At 42.1% G+C, this 20,311-nt stretch overlaps 2 protein-coding genes across 3 annotated transcripts in view; one reads left to right on the top strand and one right to left on the bottom strand.

Moving 5' to 3' along the window:
* Window positions 1-20,303, top strand: part of acsf2 (acyl-CoA synthetase family member 2) — a 25,439-nt gene extending 5,136 nt beyond the window's left edge. Inside the window, exons 2-16 of the mRNA XM_020604644.1 lie at window positions 1-14; window positions 2,584-2,712; window positions 2,861-2,914; window positions 3,007-3,125; window positions 3,947-4,109; window positions 5,062-5,157; window positions 5,331-5,482; window positions 7,820-7,911; window positions 8,101-8,177; window positions 17,364-17,471; window positions 17,956-18,107; window positions 18,365-18,506; window positions 19,251-19,361; window positions 19,468-19,536; window positions 20,222-20,303. The exon at window positions 1-14 is cut by the window's left edge and continues 185 nt beyond it. Of these exons, the coding sequence (XP_020460300.1) occupies window positions 1-14; window positions 2,584-2,712; window positions 2,861-2,914; window positions 3,007-3,125; window positions 3,947-4,109; window positions 5,062-5,157; window positions 5,331-5,482; window positions 7,820-7,911; window positions 8,101-8,177; window positions 17,364-17,471; window positions 17,956-18,107; window positions 18,365-18,506; window positions 19,251-19,361; window positions 19,468-19,536; window positions 20,222-20,284 (1,541 nt within the window). The 3' untranslated portion in view covers window positions 20,285-20,303. The remainder of the gene's footprint in view (window positions 15-2,583; window positions 2,713-2,860; window positions 2,915-3,006; window positions 3,126-3,946; window positions 4,110-5,061; window positions 5,158-5,330; window positions 5,483-7,819; window positions 7,912-8,100; window positions 8,178-17,363; window positions 17,472-17,955; window positions 18,108-18,364; window positions 18,507-19,250; window positions 19,362-19,467; window positions 19,537-20,221) is intronic.
* On the bottom strand, window positions 8,196-16,095 carry chad (chondroadherin). 2 transcript variants are annotated; one of them, XM_020604598.1, is made up of 4 exons: window positions 15,230-16,095; window positions 13,308-13,471; window positions 12,051-12,208; window positions 8,196-9,686 (listed from the first exon to the last, which is right to left on the bottom strand). In XM_020604598.1, exons 1-3 carry the CDS (start codon window positions 16,004-16,006, stop codon window positions 12,067-12,069), a joined length of 1,083 nt encoding a protein of 360 aa, XP_020460254.1. In that variant the 5' UTR covers window positions 16,007-16,095; the 3' UTR covers window positions 8,196-9,686; window positions 12,051-12,066. The 2 variants fall into 2 exon arrangements, 1 of the variants encoding a protein (XP_020460254.1); XR_002275298.1 differs by lacking the exon at window positions 8,196-9,686 and having other exon boundaries at window positions 12,146-12,208; window positions 12,515-13,471.
* Window positions 20,304-20,311: the final 8 nt, after the last annotated feature.

Below are 20,311 nucleotides of genomic sequence, written 5' to 3'. Positions count from 1 at the left end.
AGTTTCAGCGGGATGTGAGTTTCTTCCTCAGAGTGTGTATGCTGTCCATTAGTGTTGACTAGAAGATGAAGGTAAAAAAAAAAGGAAAAAGTACACGTCGACACACAAGATCTCAGTGTCTGTTGAAATCGGAGAAATCTACCAAGGTTAATGCTGGGAAAACCCCTAGGTCATAATTTAAAAAAAACATTTTCCACACCATGAAGTTTGAGTGACAGGTGTGTATCCTTCACACCGTCCATCATTGGAACTCATTTTATTAACACAACATTTTGGTTTTCAGATCTACATCAGACAAAGGCCACATAGACAACCTACACCATACCTATGACAAATATGCAAACAGAGGACGCCACTGTAAACAAGCCGCCTAACTGTGCCTAGATTATATAAAATTATGCAATAGAAGTATAAAGTAGCACAAATTAGGGATATTCAAGTAAAGTGCAAATACCTCAACATTGTACTTAAGTGCAGTACATGAGTAAATATATTTCCACCGCTGATGTATTAGAGATACTGGAGCCTCTAATGGACCTCCCTCATAACAAACACCGTGATTTGTCATAGCAGAAAAAGCACAACTGTCACAAGGTTACAATGTCTGCAGTGATGTATCACCCAGGGCTGCCGACATGGGGGTCACATAAAACCTCATGTTTCTCTTCCCAATGTTTCTTAACATATTTGGTCAAAAAATTGTACTTTCTCCCCATAATGCAAAAAAGTGACTATCATTATCAAAACTGATTTGGTCTGTCACGCTGTTGTAACGGGTGTTCACACGTTGGTAAGCTTGACAAACGCCCAGTCAATAAAGTCAGGTGTTCTGCAAAGAAAAACAAAAAAGAGAATGACAAAGAAGTGCAAAGGATGTTGTCCAGGTATTTAAAAATGTATACATGATCAAGGTTGAAGTTTCAAATGCAACCTGATTAGTTTATCTTAAGTTAAACATCTGGCAACCACACCTCCTAATAGCTCCCACCTAGCTTTACCTTTAACATCCAGTTATTAGCGCGTATACAAACCTAACACAACATGACAGAAACAGCTGAGTCTCATGATTGTAGCTGTCAGAGAGGAGAGGAAGACGAAGACAGACTCAGGCTGCAGGTGAGAGCGGGGCGGGTGAGGCCAGCTGCGTCAGGGAGGAGAGGGAGGGAGGCGGCGCAGGTTTGGGCTGCCTAAGGTCCCAGTAATATTCTTTCCATATAAATTGATGTAAAGTAGCCCCTATACAGATGAATAAATGAGTTTAGCGATTTTTCCATCTCTCTGTGATTCAGTGTCGATGGTGAAACTACAATTAGTTTTAGTCTGTTTGGATTAACTGTGTGGGAAATGACCGTTCTTTTGCCGTGTGCAAATGGGCTTTATGGCATGACCCTGTATGTGGCCTGTGGATGTGGTCTGGACGCGACACTTTCACATGTCGCGTTCTTTACATACTGCAGCTGTGGTTTATTTATTTTGGCCGTATTAATTTGGCCAAACTGTTACCTCACCCTGTTTGTTTTGTGCAGTCCAACATCCTTTCATAAAACAATGTTTTGTTTCTAACCAAAGTCTCCTAAGGACAAACATATCTGATGTAATATCAGCAGCAGCACAACTATTTTATTCAGACAGATGCAACACAAAATAATCATACCATTCATTCACCCATTCATTTGTAATGATGTTGATTTCTACTAATGCCTGCCAAGTAGGGGAGAGGTAGCCTAAGACCACAAGGGAATAATTATATAAACAAGACAGTTTCTTTCAGAAAATAGCAACAAAATTGACTTGAAAGACTAATTACATCTTGACTAAATGCAAATGAAGAAGAAAAACTTTAGACCTAATTATAGAATTATCATTTAAAAAGCTGTGGAAAAGGCCGATACTGTGCAGGAAGGTGGCGAAGCCAAGGTGGGTTTCTTTTTAGGAATCCTCATCATGAGGCGATTGATGTGAAAACAACATAATCAATTCAGCCATCAAACCTCACAGTACTGCTTTCAGTCAGATTTAACCTGTTGGTGGGCCCAGGTGCAGAAATGAACTGTGGGTCATTAGTGCTGCTATCTTTGTTTGTGCTCTCTGTGTCAGTTTAACCACAGCAAACTGTGATGTCACATGAAATGTTAAAGGTCACAGGGTTAAAGTTTATAGCCTGAGCAGGACTGAACATGCAGGTGAATGCAAGTCTGTCACAGGTCTGCAATTGGCAGACGCACACTGCAGATGCGTTAAAGGATTACAGAGGGTCGTAAAAACCAAAGCCTTCCTCCTAGAGAAACGTTGAAAGGCTCTTAACATTATTCACATGTCAGAGTCCAGTCTGGAGTCAGTCAGGTACAAGGTGTGAGTCAAGTTATTGTGGGAGTTGCAAACTCGAGCACCCATCTTTGCATAATCTCTGTTAACACCTGTGTTAAAAATAAATTGTCACGTAACATTTCTTAATCACCATAACATGATTACTGTCTCCAGTGTGTTTACAAAACGAGTTTAATTTTCTTGCATTCCTCAGAATGTTGGTTTCTTCTTCCTTTCCAGTTACTGAACATGTTAAACCTGCCTGTGTCTCTGTAGGTGGACCAGGCTGCAGCCGGGTTGCTGGCACTTGGGCTGAAGAAAGGAGACAGGCTCGGCATGTGGGGACCCAACATTTATGAATGGGTCCTGTTCCAGTACGCAACAGCCAAAGCTGGCATTATACTGGTGAGTCAGAGCTTTCAGGGGGGCGGCCCTAAGGTTTATGCGCATTGTCTTTGCTTTGGTTGGCTCCAGTATCAAGTCAGCAGTGTGTGCCCACCATTAAGGTTCTTCTCCATCATGAGCAGCTTTTCATGGTTTTACCTCTCAAAAGGTGTCTGTGAACCCAGCGTACCAGCCCAGAGAAGTGGAGTTTGCACTGCGGAAGGTGGGTGACTTTTATATACTGGTTTTACTGCTGTGACACCCGGAGCCTGCATCTTCTGAGGAACATTGATCCCTCTGCTGCTGTTTTCACAGGTTGGATGCAAAGCTGTTGTGTGTCCCGCAGAGTTTAAGACTCAGAAGTACTGTGACATGCTGAGACAGATATGTCCAGAGATCGAGTCTTCCAGTCCAGGACACATCAAGAGCGCCAGGTACAGCCACTGGGCTTCACCTGTCATTTCTCTTCTAAAACTGACCAACACTGTGTGTAATCACATAGTAAAGCAGAAATCTCACCTTGGTGTCCAAGTCAGTTTTCTAGCTCTGCTTCTTGCAAGCTTTATTGGAGGTGTTTGCAAAACTGTATTTTTAAACTTTTGTAAGAGAAACACTTTCAAGAATGAAGAGTAACCGGTTTGGCCAATGACCCACCCCACCTTCGATATGATCAGCGCACAGCCTCAGCTTTTCTGTGGAGAGTCGTGCAGGACTGTCCCCCGTGCAGTGGATCAGACTAAACTGTATATCCAGTGCATATAGCACAGGGTTAGGACTTGCGGCTGATCAGTGGTACAAATTACCATTTCAGAGTTCACCAGATTTCACCCCTGCAATTCACTAAAACAAATTAGTTTCATCACAGATCAGTGTGCTTATCGGGCCGCTGACAGCCTTTGTTATGGTATGTGAACTGTGTCTTTAAGCAGGTGCTGCCACTGTATTGGGATTTGACCTGCTGCCCTCAGTATGTGAGATAGTTTTGCTGCAGTGGAAAGTAGGAAAGCACTCCAATAAGATAACTACTTATTTATACATTGCAAAATAGTGCTGTCCTACACTTCATTCCTCAGTACATACTGGAGGATTCAGCACCAACCCAACTGGGTTGAGCACGTTTTTTTTATTATTATCTACATGTACAGTAAAAATCATGTTTGTCAAGCAGAAAACAGATTGAACAGAAACACACTCATTTAGCAGAGAAAACATTACAGTGCCACTCCTGAATATTCCACTGTTTGTTTCTCATCAGACTCCCAGATCTCCGTTCTATAATTGTTCTGGACAGTCGACAGCCAGGAATGTTCCATTTTGAGGATGTGATGCAGGCGGGCAGCAGCCAGTTCACGCAGCAGCTTCAGGACTTGCAGAAGCAACTCTTGTTTGATGACCCCATAAACATCCAGTTCACTTCGGTACTTATTAATTTCTGCTGACCTGAAAGATTCTCAGAGTTGTGTTTAGCTCAGTTGAAACGTGTCTGTCCTTTGAGTGTGTGGTGGTGGTGTTTGTTTTTCTCTGACTCGATTTCCTGGTTTGTACTCTTCTAGGAAAACATCTGCCCACTGAATTAGAGCTCCAGACATTTTATTAGACCGAACAGGCAGCTTTCAACCCATAACACGAAAAAATGCCTGTACCCTGACAAAAGAAATTGGATCTTTTTCACCTTTTTAGATATTAAATGTTTAGGTTCAGGTTTTTTAAATATCCACAAAGCAATTCAAGATGATGCAGTAACAGTAATGCTTTATTCTGTAGGAATGGACAGACAGATCTGGGGACCTCTGTAAGCCTGTTCGCTAATCCATCCATGGTCCCGTATTTTCCAGATAATTTCCTGGAATTTTCCTCTGTATATCCTAAAAACTACATAGTAATATTTCTAAGAAAAGCCTGTCCAGTTTAATAATAATTATAAGGGAAATGGAAAACATGTTTGTTGGCATAGTATTTGCTTATTATGTTTTTAAGAAAAAAAAGTAAAGAGAAATATTCCATAAAATATGAACATCAGTATCCAACTGAGTTTCTGTGAGCCTCCTGAAGAAATGACTGAAAGTTAGTATTTAGAAATAACTGGGACTGAACCAACTGATCTTTCTATTTTACTGTACCAATAATTAGCACCAGATTTATACAGCTCTTTTCCAGAAAATCTTTGGGAAATTTATTTGGAAAGTAATTTCAAATTTAAAGCCACATATAAGAAAGCATTACAGTTAAAGCTACAGATCTTTCAGTAGATGTATTTTTCTGTTTAAACACCAGAAGCAATGTGTGGCTCATAAAACAATATAAAGCAGCTTATCAGAGTAACCTTGATGTACTGTAGCAAACTATTTTTACTATAATATTTGTTATCAGGGCACAACTGGCTATCCAAAGGGTGCCACCTTGTCTCATCACAACATCGTCAACAATAGCTACTTTGTTGGCAAAAGAATGGGATACAACTGGAGGGTGAGTCCAGATGGAAACACTGCACACACTCTGTAAACTACTTGCACATCTGTCAGCGTGGTCGTGTCTCAGTGCACAGTGATCCACCTTCTTCTTTACAAATCAGTTTTATAGCATTCCTGATTCCTAAACACAACCTTGACCCTTTTGTCTTCTGACTTTTGCTTCTGCAGCCTCACACTCGCATATGTGTGCCCGTGCCTCTGTACCACTGCTTTGGCTCTGTGGGCGGTGGGGTATGTATGGCTGTACATGGCGTCACCCTGGTCTTTCCCACTGCTGGGTACGATGGAAAGGCCACCTTAGAAGCTATGGAGCGTGAGAGGTAATCTCAGATTCTGGGTCAGTTCCAAACATTTGGTCTCAAACTTATAGTAGTTATGGGTGGAATGGATCACAAAACGCACAGTTTGGATCATATCACAGTTTTTGAGTCACATGTTGGGTAATTAATTTTGATCAGAAAAAACAAATCTAACTTTGCTTTCCTTTTATTACTTAATGAACACTTAAAGTAGGGAACATTTCAGAATCAGCTTTACTGGCCAGATGTGTTGGACACATGAGGAATTTGACTCTGGTACAGCGGCTCTGTGTGTATGCACATGTCCTTCTGTAAAGCAGCGAATAGACAAGTAAACAATATAAGGCCGAGAGAAGAAAAAGGAATGTGCATTAGGATAAAATAAAAATAAAGTACTTGCATATAAAGAATATATGTATACACACAGTTTGGCTGCTGAGCCAAACCAGACACTGGTGGATGAGCAGAGAACAGACTCGATGATTCGTCTGTAGAACTGTATCGGCAGCTCCTGTTTCCTGAAGTCAGTGATGTTTTTCAGGCTTCTCCATACAGACGAGGTGTCACTGGCTGAAAACTGGCTTTTCAGCTTTTCAGAGTGGCTCCTCTTTGCTGCCCTGATCTCCCTTGTCAGTGCGTTCTTGGCCTGCCTGTACAGGATCTTGTCCCCACGTCTATAGTCCTCTTTGGCACAACAAAGCTGCTAGAGTCTTATTGTGAACCAGGGCTGCTTGTTGTACAATGTGCAGAAAGTCTTCGTGGGCACACTCTTGTGCCCATGATCTTAAATGTCCAGTGTTTAAATAAAATCTTAAAATAATGATTCAATACTCAGTTGTTAAATTGCAATATGAGGCACAATGATGCTTTGCACCACAGCCTGTGTCCACATCATCAAAAAAGAAATAAAACAGAAAAGATGAGGATACGGTTCACATACATGCCAAACCGAGGGCAGACATCCATACGGATTACATCTTTTGCACCGCTAACAGTAGTAAAATGATATCTAAGAGCCGTGTTAAACCTGCAAGAGGCACCTTTAACAAAGGATTAAATGTGCATAGAATGAAATCTCCAGTAATTGTGCAGCTGCATTGTACCTTGGGGCTCATTGAGATAAAGGTAACAAAGAGGTTGTTGTGGGATTTTAGGCTTCGAATGTAAAAATCAAAGCTGAAGGAATTCAGTCTTTAACTGTTGTTGCCATGGGGGGTTAAGTTGCACACAGTTTTTTTTTTTTTTTTTGTTGTAGAAGTTGCACAGAATATTGTGGTTATTATATGAAGAAGCAAATAAAAAACAAAACTAATCAAAATGTATTTATAAATCACATTTAAAACTACTGAGTTGACCAAAGTGCTACAAATACCTTCATAAAATAAAGAAGGATAAAAAGTTAAGGAGAGAATTAAACACATTACAGGGAATTAGAAACTTGAGAACCCTCATACTGCTTCAAAACCCAAGGAATAAAAGCAAATCTTTAAATGAGATTTATAAACAGTTGATGGGGGTGTTAAATGGTTAAGTACTGAGGGGCTGACCTGTTTAATGCTTTAAATGTCATTAATAGGATTTTAAATTGGATCCTAAGGCACACAGGGAGCCAATGGAGAGAGGCTGAGATGGGTGTAATATGGCCCTGTTTCCAAGTTCCTGTTAAAGGCTGAGCTGCAGAAGAATCATATTTCTGGAAGAGCACTCGATATCAGTTCCTTAAAATTATGCAATTGGCATGAATGTGACACATTAGGATATATGATTCATGTTGAAAAAATGAGCTTTGATCCCAAGAGGGTCACAAAAGTGCTTGTGTGTACAAGCACGTTGTTTCAGGGTAGGACTGGTCTGGAAAGCATCAGTGTCAGCTTCTCTGAGGAGACGGACTCTCCCTGAGTGAGGATCAGATTTTGTTTGTCAGAGCTAACGAAGCTCAGCATCTGCTTTTCTTTACAATAGAAAAATCCTTAGCAAGAATCCAGCTTTTAGCCTGTTGTTACTTTATGACTAGATAAAGCAATGTAGCGGCCATTGTCCAGAGTGCTGTTTAGGTCAAGCATGGAGAGCTGCAGTCTTTCACTGAAATAAAATAGACTTGGTGCAAAAAGCACCAGTAGGAGGACTAACATTAATGACGGGTCTGTTCCATCAAAGGACAGATTCACAACTGTTCAAATCTGCTTTGCCCGTTTGACCTGTGAAGCAGGTTGCATGTCTATTTGTCATCATGCTGATCCCTTTTGAGGTCATGTTGTAGTTGTTTTAAATCCTCACTTATGCAGTTTGGACACATTTTTGCAGGTTAAATTGTCAGTGAAGATGCTTTCTCTTCATCGTCCTTTTTTCTTCTCTCAGGTGCACCTTTGTCTACGGCACCCCCACCATGTACGTCGATATGCTCAACCAGCCTGACTTGGCTAAATACGACTTGTCATCAATGGTGGGAGGTGAGGGGGAAGGCTGATACTTTGCTTTTATAGATAACTGCAGCATCCGCATTAGCGATTGTCTGCTGTGACTGCTTCATGATTTAATCCCTTTTTAAGATGATATTTTGTTTTGTCTCTGAATACTTCCATGAAAAAGCAGTGTTCATTTCACAGGCTACATCCTCTTCTGTTGCTTTTGTGCTGTAGGTGTCATGGCTGGTTCCTCTTGTCCTCCAGAACTTGTCAAGAAAGTCGTTTCTGTAATGGGCATTAAGGAACTAACAGTGAGTCAGTCTTACAAATATAATTTATTATGTTTTAATTTGTAAGATAATGGGACTTGTCTCACCAAACACCTGTGATCAAAAATTCACTCCAGGTTACAAATTGATTCAGTGATCCCTTTCAGTTCTTAGCCACTAGCTGTAGAAAAACACCTACTAGATTTAGCAAAAGCATGAAGAGATGTTATCATGCAGAAATGCATTATCAGGCCCCTTGTGAACAAGTAGTATTTAAGACAAAAGAGGCCTAATTTTATAAAAGGTTTATTGTATATGAACATTTGTTACCACTTTCAACAGTTCAGGAAGTGTAGAGATACTGAATATACATTAGATGTACATAAGTCAACATTTGTGAGTAACCCACATAGTTTGAGTGTAAGAATTTACTATTTGAATCTTATTTTTTTAAGTAAAATGTACAGTATATTAGAAAGAAAATGTGTTAAAGTAAAGAAACAACGATCCTATAAAACCTATTAATCTTTTAGACCTGTGCTTGAATTCTTATTTGTGGACATTTAATATGAAATGAATCCAGTTGTGTGTATCTTAGAAATGTTAACATGCCTTCATACAGGGAAAATGGAAGTGATAGGCAGACAGCCTGGAACTTGTATGGTTTGACCAACCTGTTATTCTTACACACATCTTCAGTCTTACAACTCATTTCCACTGGATCTGGCTGTGTTGCGTTCTGTCTTCGACCCGGCTCTGATCTGTCCTCTATACGGCTTCATCCCCCACCGGGTGCGTCTGCAGAGCGGCTCGTTGTGGTGCTCATTTTACGTGTAGGGTATATTTCCCGGTTTTTGAGCTTTTACAGTAAACAGGCTTCGTAATGGTTTCTTGTTGTCCGTTTTATTTATGTTTATGTGGGACGCATCAGAGATAGAACACGGCTGGACCTGGTGGAAACACAACCATTAACTGGACCGGCAGTGATCCGCTCTGACGAGCGCATCGCAGACAGATCCAGTGGGGTCTTACTGTCTTTTAAACTTGTAGAAATGCTGTAGGTTTTCAGTCACTGTGTCATTTTGCATTCACGGTACTGTAAAAGACATCACACAGTAGAAAAGCAGGTAAACCAGTGTTGATGCCTGAGTGACTGCTGCTTAATAATTCCTCCTAACCTTTTTTGGAGACTTCATGTCCAGTTTATCAACACTGCACTAATCAATAATATTACATCAATAACAGAGCAAATATATAGTTTAATACACAGAGTAATTTGTGGCGATAAACTCAAAAGAACTGGAACCTGATTGTTTGCTCATTGTTTTGTTTTTCTGCTCTTTATCACCCTCGTTTTCTGCAGCAGCAGCTGTTTTCAGTGTGTGTGTGAGAGAGACGGATACAGAGCATGTGTATCTATGAATGTGTTTGTGTGTGTGTTTACACTTGTGACGACTTTTGGCAGACAAATAGGAGGACAGTCTTGCAGTAGAGTGAGTTAGCATTGCTTTCACTGCATGTTGTAGCCAGTCACCTGGACAGACTCCTCTCCTGTGTAAAAGGCACAAAGTTAATAGCCAGATAAAACTTGTCTGCCCTTAGACCTGAACAGAAGCCGCAGTGAGGCAGAAAGTTACACCTCAGGTGTGCAAAGGTAGTGGTCAGTGAAGGTGTCACTTAGACTACGTTCACACTGCAGGTCTTAATGCTCAGATTAGATTTTTTTGCCGAAATCCGATTTTTTTGCGCTGTTGTTCACACAGTCATTTAAATGCGATTGCCATCTGTCTCATGTGTGAACGGTATACACCTCTGAAGTGACCCGCATGCGCAGAAGAGGACGTGACGTCAGACGCAGCGTACTGTGTTTGCGAAATAAAAATGGATGTGGCTCGTGATAGCATGTGCGTAGCGATGTACCTGACAATTTGCAATCGAAATAAAGACATAATAAGAAGAAGAATATCAAGAAGAAGGAGAGCACAAATATTGCTTATGGCCTTTTGTGGAGCAGTGGCTGCTACCTCTGTACAGAGGAATGTGTGGGTGCGGAGTCGCCAGGACTGGTGGGATTCCGTGAGGGGCTTCACTGACACAGAATTAATTCATAATTTCCGAGTGAGAAGGGAAACGTTATCACCACCTGAATCACCGTTGTCTACCATTTTTGTTACCCCTCGCCTCCTCCAGCGCAGAATTGTGACGTCTGTCGCATTTCAATGACATAAAAATCGCATGAAATGCGACCTGGCCATTCAAACTGAAGTCGCATTGCAAAACATCGGATACGTATCCGATTTAGGACCACATATGAAAGTGGCCTGGGTCGGATTTGAAAAAATCAGATTTGTGCTGTTCACACTGTCATAAGGAAATCGGATATGGGTCGCATTTGGGCAAAAAGATCGGATTTGAGTCACTTCAGCCTGCAGTGTGAACGTGGTCATTAACATCAGATTTGGAGGTTAAGCGTCTCCAGTATATTATTTGCAAGATCACCAGTAGCTAGATCTTTACATAAAAACTGGCTGTTTATTGATATCATTTTAATGCCTGTGGAGTCAGTTTGACATTTTGGGAAATATGTGTGTGCTGTTTTGTGGAGGGCTAAGATGCCACTCATATCTTTACAGTAAATATAAGGCTACAGTTAGCAACCAGCTAGCTTAGCTTAGCATAAAGACTGGTAAATAAAGGAAACAGCCAGCCTGGCTCTGTCCAGAGGTAACAATCTGTCTAACAGCCCATTGCTTAATCTTACATGGCATTAGTTTGTTCTGTAGACAGTAAGAAGTCTCGGCTCCCAGTTAAGAAAAGCACCCACTAAGCTGGAAAACAAGGTATTACTTATTAATTACTGAGCTTTACAGGTGAATTCTGTTTCCTGTCTTTATGCTAAGCCAAATCTTCAAATTTAAGATGTACTGATCTTCTCATCCAACTCTCAATGAAAAGCCAACTTCGGAATCTCCCAAAATATTGATCTATTCCATAATGCAGTTTTTATTTCTGATCGGGTCAAGACTGTTAGTGAGGCTGCCTATTATGGAGGAAACAAAGATCTGGTTCAGGGTTTTTCTTTGCTCATCATGTCCTTTGCAGTGACGTGCGGTGAGGTTGACAGCTGGTGAGGCACTAACTCTTTTACAGTCAGATTTACAAATACAAATGAACCGTTAACAAATTGTCTGTTAACAGACAATGCGTTGTTTATCTCATATCAGCATTCTTCACACAAACATGGCCCATATTTAATTTGAGGTTAAAATTTATTCCAATTGAGCTTATTTCTAACTAGAAATAATAAAAGTTTATGGTCTTACCTTTACTTGTACACGAAATCCATTTGTCAGCTGGTATGTATTACAAACCCTTTTACCGTTCCAATGCAATATTAAAAAGAATTTTTTTCAATAAAGAAGATCCTTCTGGACAAAAATGACCAGACTGTCAAAAATGTTTTGATTGAAAGTCCAGATTTGCGAATTTTCTCAGCCTGGAAATGTAATCTTCCATTTTGATAAGGCGGATTGTAAAGGAAATATAAACAAGCACGAAGAAGATTGTAGGTAGCGCAAGAAGCTGTGGGCTCACTAGCGCCCTCTGCCTTGAGGCAGGCGTACTGTTTGCCTCACCCCACCGAGAGGCACAGCAAAGTGCTGCCTCATCGCGCATCTCCTCCATGTATTTGAACGGGACATATGGAAATTCTGCTATTCTTTATTGAAAAAAATCCTTCAACATCGGATTCGAACGGCAAAAGGGCCTACAACACACACCAGCCGACAAATATTAACATTTATTATATTTTATGGTTAACTTTTTTTTCTCTTCAAGATTGACAGGGGAGGCTCTGCCTCACCTGCCTCCCCTGACCGCACGTCACTGGTCCTTTGGTCATTTGGTGGCAGATACCTGCGCGTCTGCGTGCTCAGTGACGTGTACCCGTCCTGGTTCTCTTTGCTTTGCTTCTGCAGCCGCTGAAAGCGGTGCTGTCCCTGATCTGCTTGCCTTTCTGTGCCGCTGGAGAAGAGCACACTGCATCGGGACGATTGCGGCTAGAGTCCATCCACCTGTGTGTAGAAACCAAAAGATAAGGAGCAAGTGTCAGTGTTGGGAGGTTTATACAAATAATGAGGGAGTCTGCTGACGCTGAGGTTTTGCCTAGCATCACCAGAACGTTGTAGGCCAAGAACGCAACGAGTGAGGCCCTGACTCCTGCTTGATGGACTGCCATGATGTTTGGTAGACACATACATGTCCACAGGATGATAAGTTAACTTTTCCTCCAGCATCACCACAGGTCAGGATATTAAAGGTGCCCTGTGGCGTTTGCCTGTAAACAAACAGAAGTTATGTTTGTATCCAGTGTTGCTCACCAAAACACACTGTATATCTGGGAGCTCCAATAAACATGTTGACTGCATTTCCATCCTTAAAACATTCAGAATCTTGAGGTTTCTTACAAGTTTGAAACCTGCCTTGTTTACATCCATGTTTATTTGCTAGCAGTCGTCTTTTTCCCTACCCCCACTGGCAAATTGCTGCATTTCTTGGCGTATTACCACCACCTGTAGTTCAGTGGAATAGTGAAACCAGTGGCTGTGTGTGCGCATGCACAAGAAAAAAATGGAGGATGTGGTCAACGAGTGATAATTGTCATCAGTGATGAATCTGGCATTCATTTTCTGAAGTAACTGATTAATTGTTTGGTCTATAAAACATCAAAAATGTCAATTTCCTGCAGCCCAAGGTGGTGATATCGAATGCCATTTTTATTCTGACCAATGGTTTATAAAACCCAAAGATACTCAATTTCCTAGAATGTTGAAACAAGGAACATGTAGGAAGATGGAACAACTGACAGTTGACTGATTAATTGTTGCAGCTCTGCAGTCCTGAAAAACTGCTCCATCACAAAACTCCACAGGGCACCTTTTAATTTGTTCAGTATTTTTGTTTACAACCAAATACCTGCAAGAATAATGATTTTCATGAGCTTCAACTTTGTTGTGTTCAGTGCTAATTAACACCTCAAGCACAGTTTAAACATTGTACCGGCTAAACACCAGCAGGTTAAAAAGGTCATTGTGAGCATGTGAGTGCTTAATGACAGCCTTGCAGAGCTCCAGTGTGGCTGTGTAGTGTTAATGCTTCAGGTGAGTGTTTTACCTGCGCAGTGGAGCTAGCTGACATGTGCAGCTCCATGGGTTGTTGGAGAGGGTAAGGTTGGTGATGGTGCCAAACTCTAGACTTCTTGGGAGAGACTTTAGCTTGTTGTTGTCCAGGTGCAGCGACCTGACTGCAGTCACACCAGTAAATGCACCATCAGAGAACTAGAAAAAGGCAGAGAGATGCACACAGGTTTTCACATCAACACTTTGAAGAATTCAAATAGGCACAGTGTGCAAATCTCTCTAAAACTACTGTAGTTCTCGCAGCCCCACCACCGACACCCGTCCTTGTGGTTGTTGGAGGGCAGATGGATGCAGAGCGAGGGAATTTCACCAGGGTTTTTCTGGCATGAAAGCGTCCTCTCATCCTTCCCTCTGCACCAGTGCTTAATGTAAACACTGACAGCCACTGCTCTCCTTTTTCCACTTCCACTTCGTATTGATCTGTGAGGGTGCTAAAAGCTTGAAGGAGGTGCTAGGTGAACCGATGTAAGTCATATCAAGCTGTCTCCTCCAGGGAAGAGGAGGGCAGGTGTCAGAGGAGCTGAGCTTTGAAGGATCGTTTTATGAGTCTGAGATGAGGCTGTTTGGAAATTTCCACTGTAGAGCATCAAGCAGCTGAAGGTCTAGTATGTTGAAGCAATGGAAGATGGATGACTTCCAGCATGGCTGAGGCGTTTTCACTCTGTCTTCTCCCTCTTTGGGCTACTTCTTTTCCAAGAAGGCTTGCAAAGGGCCCAATTGTCCATTCAACTGGGACGATGGCAAGCTAAAAATACTCCTTCATGCACTTTGGAACACCCTGCCTCTGTTTACCTGTCTCCTAACCCCTTCTGACTTGTTTACAAGACCCTCCCAGCCAAAGTAGAAAATAACATTTGTGTAATAATTAGACTCGGACATGCTCGGCCACGGTCCAGCAAACAGAAATACTAAGAATACCTAGATTTGGCTAGAAAATGGCTAAATGTGCACTCAGCATCTCCTGCTGCTTTCAGCAGGCTCTCACAAGGTTGTTATTTTACAGTTTTCCCCATTTGGATGCCTTGATAGTGTGCAACAGGCACCCTCAAATACTGAATTGACCTCAGGTATGAAGCAACTGAGCACTCAGGAATGTCTGAAAGGCAGTGTGGTATAGCATAGAGCTTATACTGTATACATTCATACTGAAACTGTGTAAGATCTGCATGAGCAGATGTGTTACAGATGGTTGCTGTGGGACTTAAATTAACTCACTGTTGTTCTGTAATAAGACAAAGATTCTGCTCGTTTTGGCACGGGTCATCTTGCATGACCCAAAGCACACGTGCATGCCAGAGGTGGAGAGATGAAGCATTAGGTTTGCATTAACGGGACTGAAACAGATGGGGGGGCAGTAACACCGGGCAACAAATCACTACATGAAAAGGGTTCAGCCACAGAATTTATGTGTGGTGGTCTTTATGGTGTGTTGACCACTGTCAACCTTGTACATGTAAATATGCTGATGAAACTTGCCAGACCAAAACAAATTAACAAATATTGAGATGAGGATATAAAAACCCTTTCATGACATAACTCTGTTATTCTGCCAAATACTTAATTAACATTAGGAAATTGAATACTTCTGTCTCGTCGTCTTTCTGTAAATCTGACTCCTAAAACCTTTCCAAATTCAGCGTTTTCAACATTTAACAGTGAATTTATGACTTGTCCATTGTGTCCTCTGCATGACTTAATCTTCCGTTACATCAGAAAAGTAGTGAAATACATTAAAACTTTTTGAGACCCCAGAAGGATTTTTTGCTGTGCAGTTATGGTGTCAGTTTAAATTGACACAGCCTTAGCAGATCCCTTTAAGTGCCTGCATGTGAGGCATTACATGTTAGATTCATGCTAATTTCATCTAGTAAACACCCACTAAAACCACAGACTGACCTTCTCCAGACCCATGTTGTCCAGGTGGAGTTTCTCCATGTAGCGTCCAAAGCTCTGGAACGCATTGTCGGGGATGGTCCTCATAGGGTTCCTCCCCAGTGTGAGCTCCTCCACCACACGCAGTTTGCTCATTGCTGCACTGGGATAGGTGGACATCTTGTTCCTGTCCAGGTGAAGTATGGCGAGGTTCTCCAGGTCGTCCAGAGAGGCTGGCTGCAGGGTGGTCAGCTCGTTCCCGCTCATGTGCAACCAGCGCAAGTCTTTGGCACCTGCAAAGATTCCTGGCTGCAGTTCCTGGAGTTTGTTGTCATTGAACTGTAGAACGAAGAGTTTGATCATGGGTGAGAAGATGCCCTTAGCCAGGTTTCTGATGTGGTTCCCATCTAGGTAGAGGTAGGTGAGCTCGCTGAGATCCTCGAAGGCGCCGGGCTTGATGCTGTTGATCTCATTGTTGGACAGGTAGAGGTAGATGAGTTTCTTCAGCCCCTTGAAGGCCTGGGATCCAATCTCTCGGAGATGACAGTGCTGCATGTGCAGAGAGATAAGTCCCTTGCTTTCGCTGAAGGCTCCAGAGGGTATGCTGATCAGGTTGTTCCTCTGCAGGTTCAGCAACCGAGTGGCCTCTGATACTCGAGGGATCTTCTTCAACCCAACGTTGTCACAGATGACGTGCTGAAGGTCACCATGGCAGTGGCATGGGCTCGGGCACTGGCTCAGGGCTCCCTGCACCAGGACCAGGAGGCAGGGCCCGAGCAACATCCAGCTCACACAACGCATCCTGACAGAGTCCTGAATATCACTTGGTCTGCTGCCTTGGTTAGACTGTCTTCAGTCTTTCAACAGAACAAGAACAATCAGAAAATCTGGTAAACGGCCTCTGAGAGAAGCGGGGAAGAACTGCGAGAAGGAGAGAGGACTGAAGTGTGTTTGTGTGTGTTGAGAGAGAAACAGAGAGTAGTGCTAAGGTGGGCAGGGCAGAGAGACGTTCACTTTGAGAGGAGGATGGCCAGTCAACAGTACACTCAGCACTATTTATACTCATACTTATACTATTTACACTCACTTGAGGGGGAAAAAAAATGAGGAGGGCTTGCCAGGGTGTTGGAGCGAGAGGTTTGCAAGTGAAGGCATCAGTGAGAATTTAACCCTGAATGAGTAGGAAAACCACACTGGACCACTCATTCTCTTTGCTGCTGGCATCATTTTTACAGGACTTTGAGTGTGAACAGACAGTCAGCTTGCAGGATGCACATGTCCAGACAGAAAATAAGAAAAGACACTTGCTCTGCACTGGCTTCATTTGTTGTTGTTTTTTCTTTAAAAAGACCTCAGTAACTTCCAGGTGAATGTTGAACGTGGCCAGAGGTCAGGTTTGATTTGTGCCCAGACACCTTGTTTTTCCGTCTGCGGCGGCAGGAGAAGGAGCCACTCCTGTGCAGCTGTTTTATAACCTAGATAGTCTCCAGATGTTTGGCAAGAAGCGAGATGCTGTTTCATGTCATTACAGTTGCAAATGATACTTCTAGCATCCAAGGACTAAAAGCTTTAGATACCACTGTACATTCCTGCATGTGTTCTTCCTTTGGAGAAAGGAGCACGGCGTTGCGGTCTTTTTCAGACAGAGCTGTGAATTGTTCCTGTGACTGTGATCTGTTGCTTGCAAGACAATTGAAAAAGATCTGAGAACAGGGCTTTGTTTTGGTGTTCATTACACCTGCTTGTAATAATAAAGTAAGATTTAGAAAAGAAGGAGCTGGATGTTGTTGACTGGCTCTGGTCAGATGATGGTTTGGCTTCACGTGGGTGTATTTATGAGATGGATGGGCCCACCCTGGATAAATGGAATCTAGTGTTTACTTAACAAATCTAGCATTTTATTGGCAATGTTGCCTCCTCCCTCACCATAACCACCACTAAACTGCACTGCAGGTTCTGATCGCCCAGCGGACCTTTGCACCCTTGAGCCCTGAACAGTTTATTTTATGCTCTTGATTAGATTTTATTTGTAGAATTTTTTTTTGTATGACCTTGTTTCTTGCTGAATGTAAAATTACAATCAGTAAAGCAACTCCAGCTTTTTATTCAAGTTATTCCAGCACCTTTATTTTCCTCTGATGTGTTGTGTGGCTGACAGATTGTATACGGCACCACAGAGAACAGCCCCGTGACGTTTGGCGGCTGGCCCTTAGACAACATGGAGAGGAAGTCGGAGACCGTTGGGTACATCATGGATCATACAGAGGTGCCTCAGCATGCTATTTTCATCACAGAAAACTAAAGCTACATTCACACTGCATGTTTGTGAGTAAACAGTGCAATTTGATGGTCGCACAAACGACCTTGCTATTCATGTACGCACATAACTCACGTTTCAGTTTGTAACTCAGTGGTGTTCACTTACACACATGGATGTGATCCATCAACAGAAAAAGTCAGATTTGCCAAATGGATTGAGCATCAATACCTGTGATGCGAGTATAGCTTTAAACATAATGCTAAATCATAATTTTCCTTAATCATTTTGTCTAGTAAGCTAAACCTGCTGAAACACCATCATTAGCATCGAAAAAGGAACCGTTACTTTATCAGCAGGTATTTTAAATTGCATAGTATTTTTTGAAGAAAGAGGCACAGCTACTGTATGTTACTGTGTAAAAAAAATGGCCTAATATCAGTTAATCTTAATTGCTGACTGGAATCAATAATATGAATTATCTCCTCCACAGGCTAAAATAGTGAACCCTCAGACTGGAGCGCTTGTGCCACTGGGAGCAGTGGGGGAGATAATGATCCGAGGATACTGTGTGATGCTGGAGTACTGGGACGACGAGGCCAAAACAAAGGAGTGCATCACTAAAGATGGCTGGTACAAAACCGGGTGAGTGAAGCTGTCAGGTATTGACACAACCGGAAATAATCAAGTGAATATGAATATTACAAGAATATGATTAGTAAATATGCAGGATTTTATTTTTGTTTTAATGACAGAAAAAAATGTAAACAACCACAGGGAAATAAGAAATACAGTGAAGCAAAGATTTATGATTTAGTTAAAAGGCTGATGCTGAGTTTTTTTCCATCCACTTGCTGATGCGTTTACTGTTCCTGGGATTTCTTGTCATATTCACCATTCAGAGACATGGGTAGCATGGATGCATACAGCTACTGTAAAATCGAGGGCCGGATTAAAGACATGATCATCAGAGGAGGAGAGAACATTTACCCGGCGGAGATCGAACAGTTCCTGCACACACACCCCAAAGTGAAGGAGGCACAGGTGAGCTTGAACCGCACAGGTCGTTTTATGTAGTTATGGTTGTGGAGAAAGGATGTGCACACTCAGGTCTGATGTGTTTACAACCATAAAGTCAGACATGGGTCCAGCTGATCCAGCACTGGGATGTTAAATTGTTTTCTGAAGTATATTTTAGCATATTAAAAGCTTGTACATATATTTTGTCTGTCAGATTGATGAAAATTTGTTTTTAGTTTTCTAATGATGAGGTATTTGCTTCAAATTGGACAAGTGGATAGAGGGAGCCTGGCTCACCAGGGGGGGCTGCACATCCTTCCCAACACACGTGCTCACAACCTCCTCACCCCCCAAAAGATGGCATTAGAAAATGAATTTCAAACATCCTATTTTGCATTGTTTGTTTTTTCACATACATTTCTAAAGGGAAGAGGCATTTTCTAAATATTTTCCATAGAAGTTCACGGTTGATGTCTTGACCTCAGCCACAGAGACACTTGGTTTTTTACACAGAACTTTAATTGATAAGTGAAAGAAACACTCTTTGGCATCTAATACTTGGAACCAGACCAGTGTGTGCACAGCTGTTACTCTTCATGCACCGGTAGCTTTGTATCATGGATGCAGTAATATGCTCATAAATATTGTTTATTTAATCACTGAGAACATCTTCTGCTGACAGTGTCCTGAGTGTTGTGTGTTCCAGTAACAACGACTTCTCTCACTGTTCCTGCACAGCTTCATGTTTTCTCTCTCTCTGATTATCAGGTGGTTGGAGTTAAGGATGCACGTATGGGTGAAGAGATCTGTGCCTGTATCAAACTGGTAGATGGGCAGGAGTGCACAATGGAGGAAATCAATGCCTACTGCAAGGGACAGGTGAGGCACAGCTCCCTTGTTTAAGATTTCATAATGAGCTCAAAGTATTCTTCATTTTCTTCAGTCAGTTTGGACACCTCTGCTCACTAACTCCATCTTCTTTCAGATTGCTCACTTCAAGATCCCTCGCTACATTCTTTTTGTAACCAGCTACCCGCTCACTGTTACTGGAAAGGTAATTTCCCAAATTACTGCATATAGCTTCCAAGATTTGTCTAAATCGATTTACTGAGATGACATGCATTCAGAGTAAAGAAAAAACAGGTCTGTGATCAGTGGCTGCTGTAGTAGTCAGACGGATTACACATGGGCGAAGTCCAACATGAAACCGTGAATCTCCTCTCGGTCTCGTTTCTCTCATGGGCTGCTTGGTAAAATAGTTCACTGCAGATGTGTTGTTTTTGAACAGGCCGGCCCTGAAGGGAGCTGGCGTCCTCCTTGCCGTAGAATTTGTGAAGTACCTTGCTAGGCGGATAGCATTAAGGGCCCAAGCTGACGCTGTGCCCTGACAGTGAATCGAACCCCAACTTGCCATACCAAAGTCAGTGGTGTTAACCACTAAGCTATACATCTGCTGGATAGGTACACATTTAGAACATTTTCATTGTTACATGAGACTGTGGTTGCACAGGGATCTATATCTCACACTCAAAACAATTTATCATGCAGCCCCAATATCTATTTCAGTAGACTTCTTACAGTGGGTACCAGGGGATGTACAGTTTCAGTTCAGTTGGACCTAATAAAGTTGCTTGTCAGTGTATCAAACAGGTCAACATACTACTGCACAGTGGCACAAAAATCCTGTAAAATAACTTTTGTGATAAAGCTGTCCCGCTTAATTTTCCCTCTCCTCTCAGATCCAGAAGCACAAACTCCGAGAGGAGGTTGAGAAGCAGCTGGGACTGAAGAAGGACAAATGAGAGCCTCTCATTTGTATGGAGAGATCT

The sequence above is a fragment of the Monopterus albus genome, unplaced genomic scaffold (genome assembly GCF_001952655.1).
Source record: "Monopterus albus unplaced genomic scaffold, M_albus_1.0 scaffold67.1, whole genome shotgun sequence".
NCBI classification, from domain to species: Eukaryota; Metazoa; Chordata; class Actinopteri; order Synbranchiformes; family Synbranchidae; genus Monopterus; species Monopterus albus.
This window is presented reverse-complemented; position numbering and strand designations above follow the sequence as displayed.

What these genes read in the sequence shown, in the direction of transcription:
- chad (XM_020604598.1), bottom strand. Translation starts at nt 16,006, where the DNA reads ATGCGTTGTGTGAGCTGGATGTTGCTCGGGCCCTGCCTCCTGGTCCTG. An exon ending in ACAACATGGGTCTGGAGAAG is followed by an intron (nt 13,472 to 15,229) that starts GTCAGTCTGTGG and finishes GCCTTTTTCTAG; the next exon opens with TTCTCTGATGGTGCATTTAC. An exon ending in CAGCTAGCTCCACTGCGCAG is followed by an intron (nt 12,209 to 13,307) that starts GTAAAACACTCA and finishes TTCTACACACAG; the next exon opens with GTGGATGGACTCTAGCCGCA.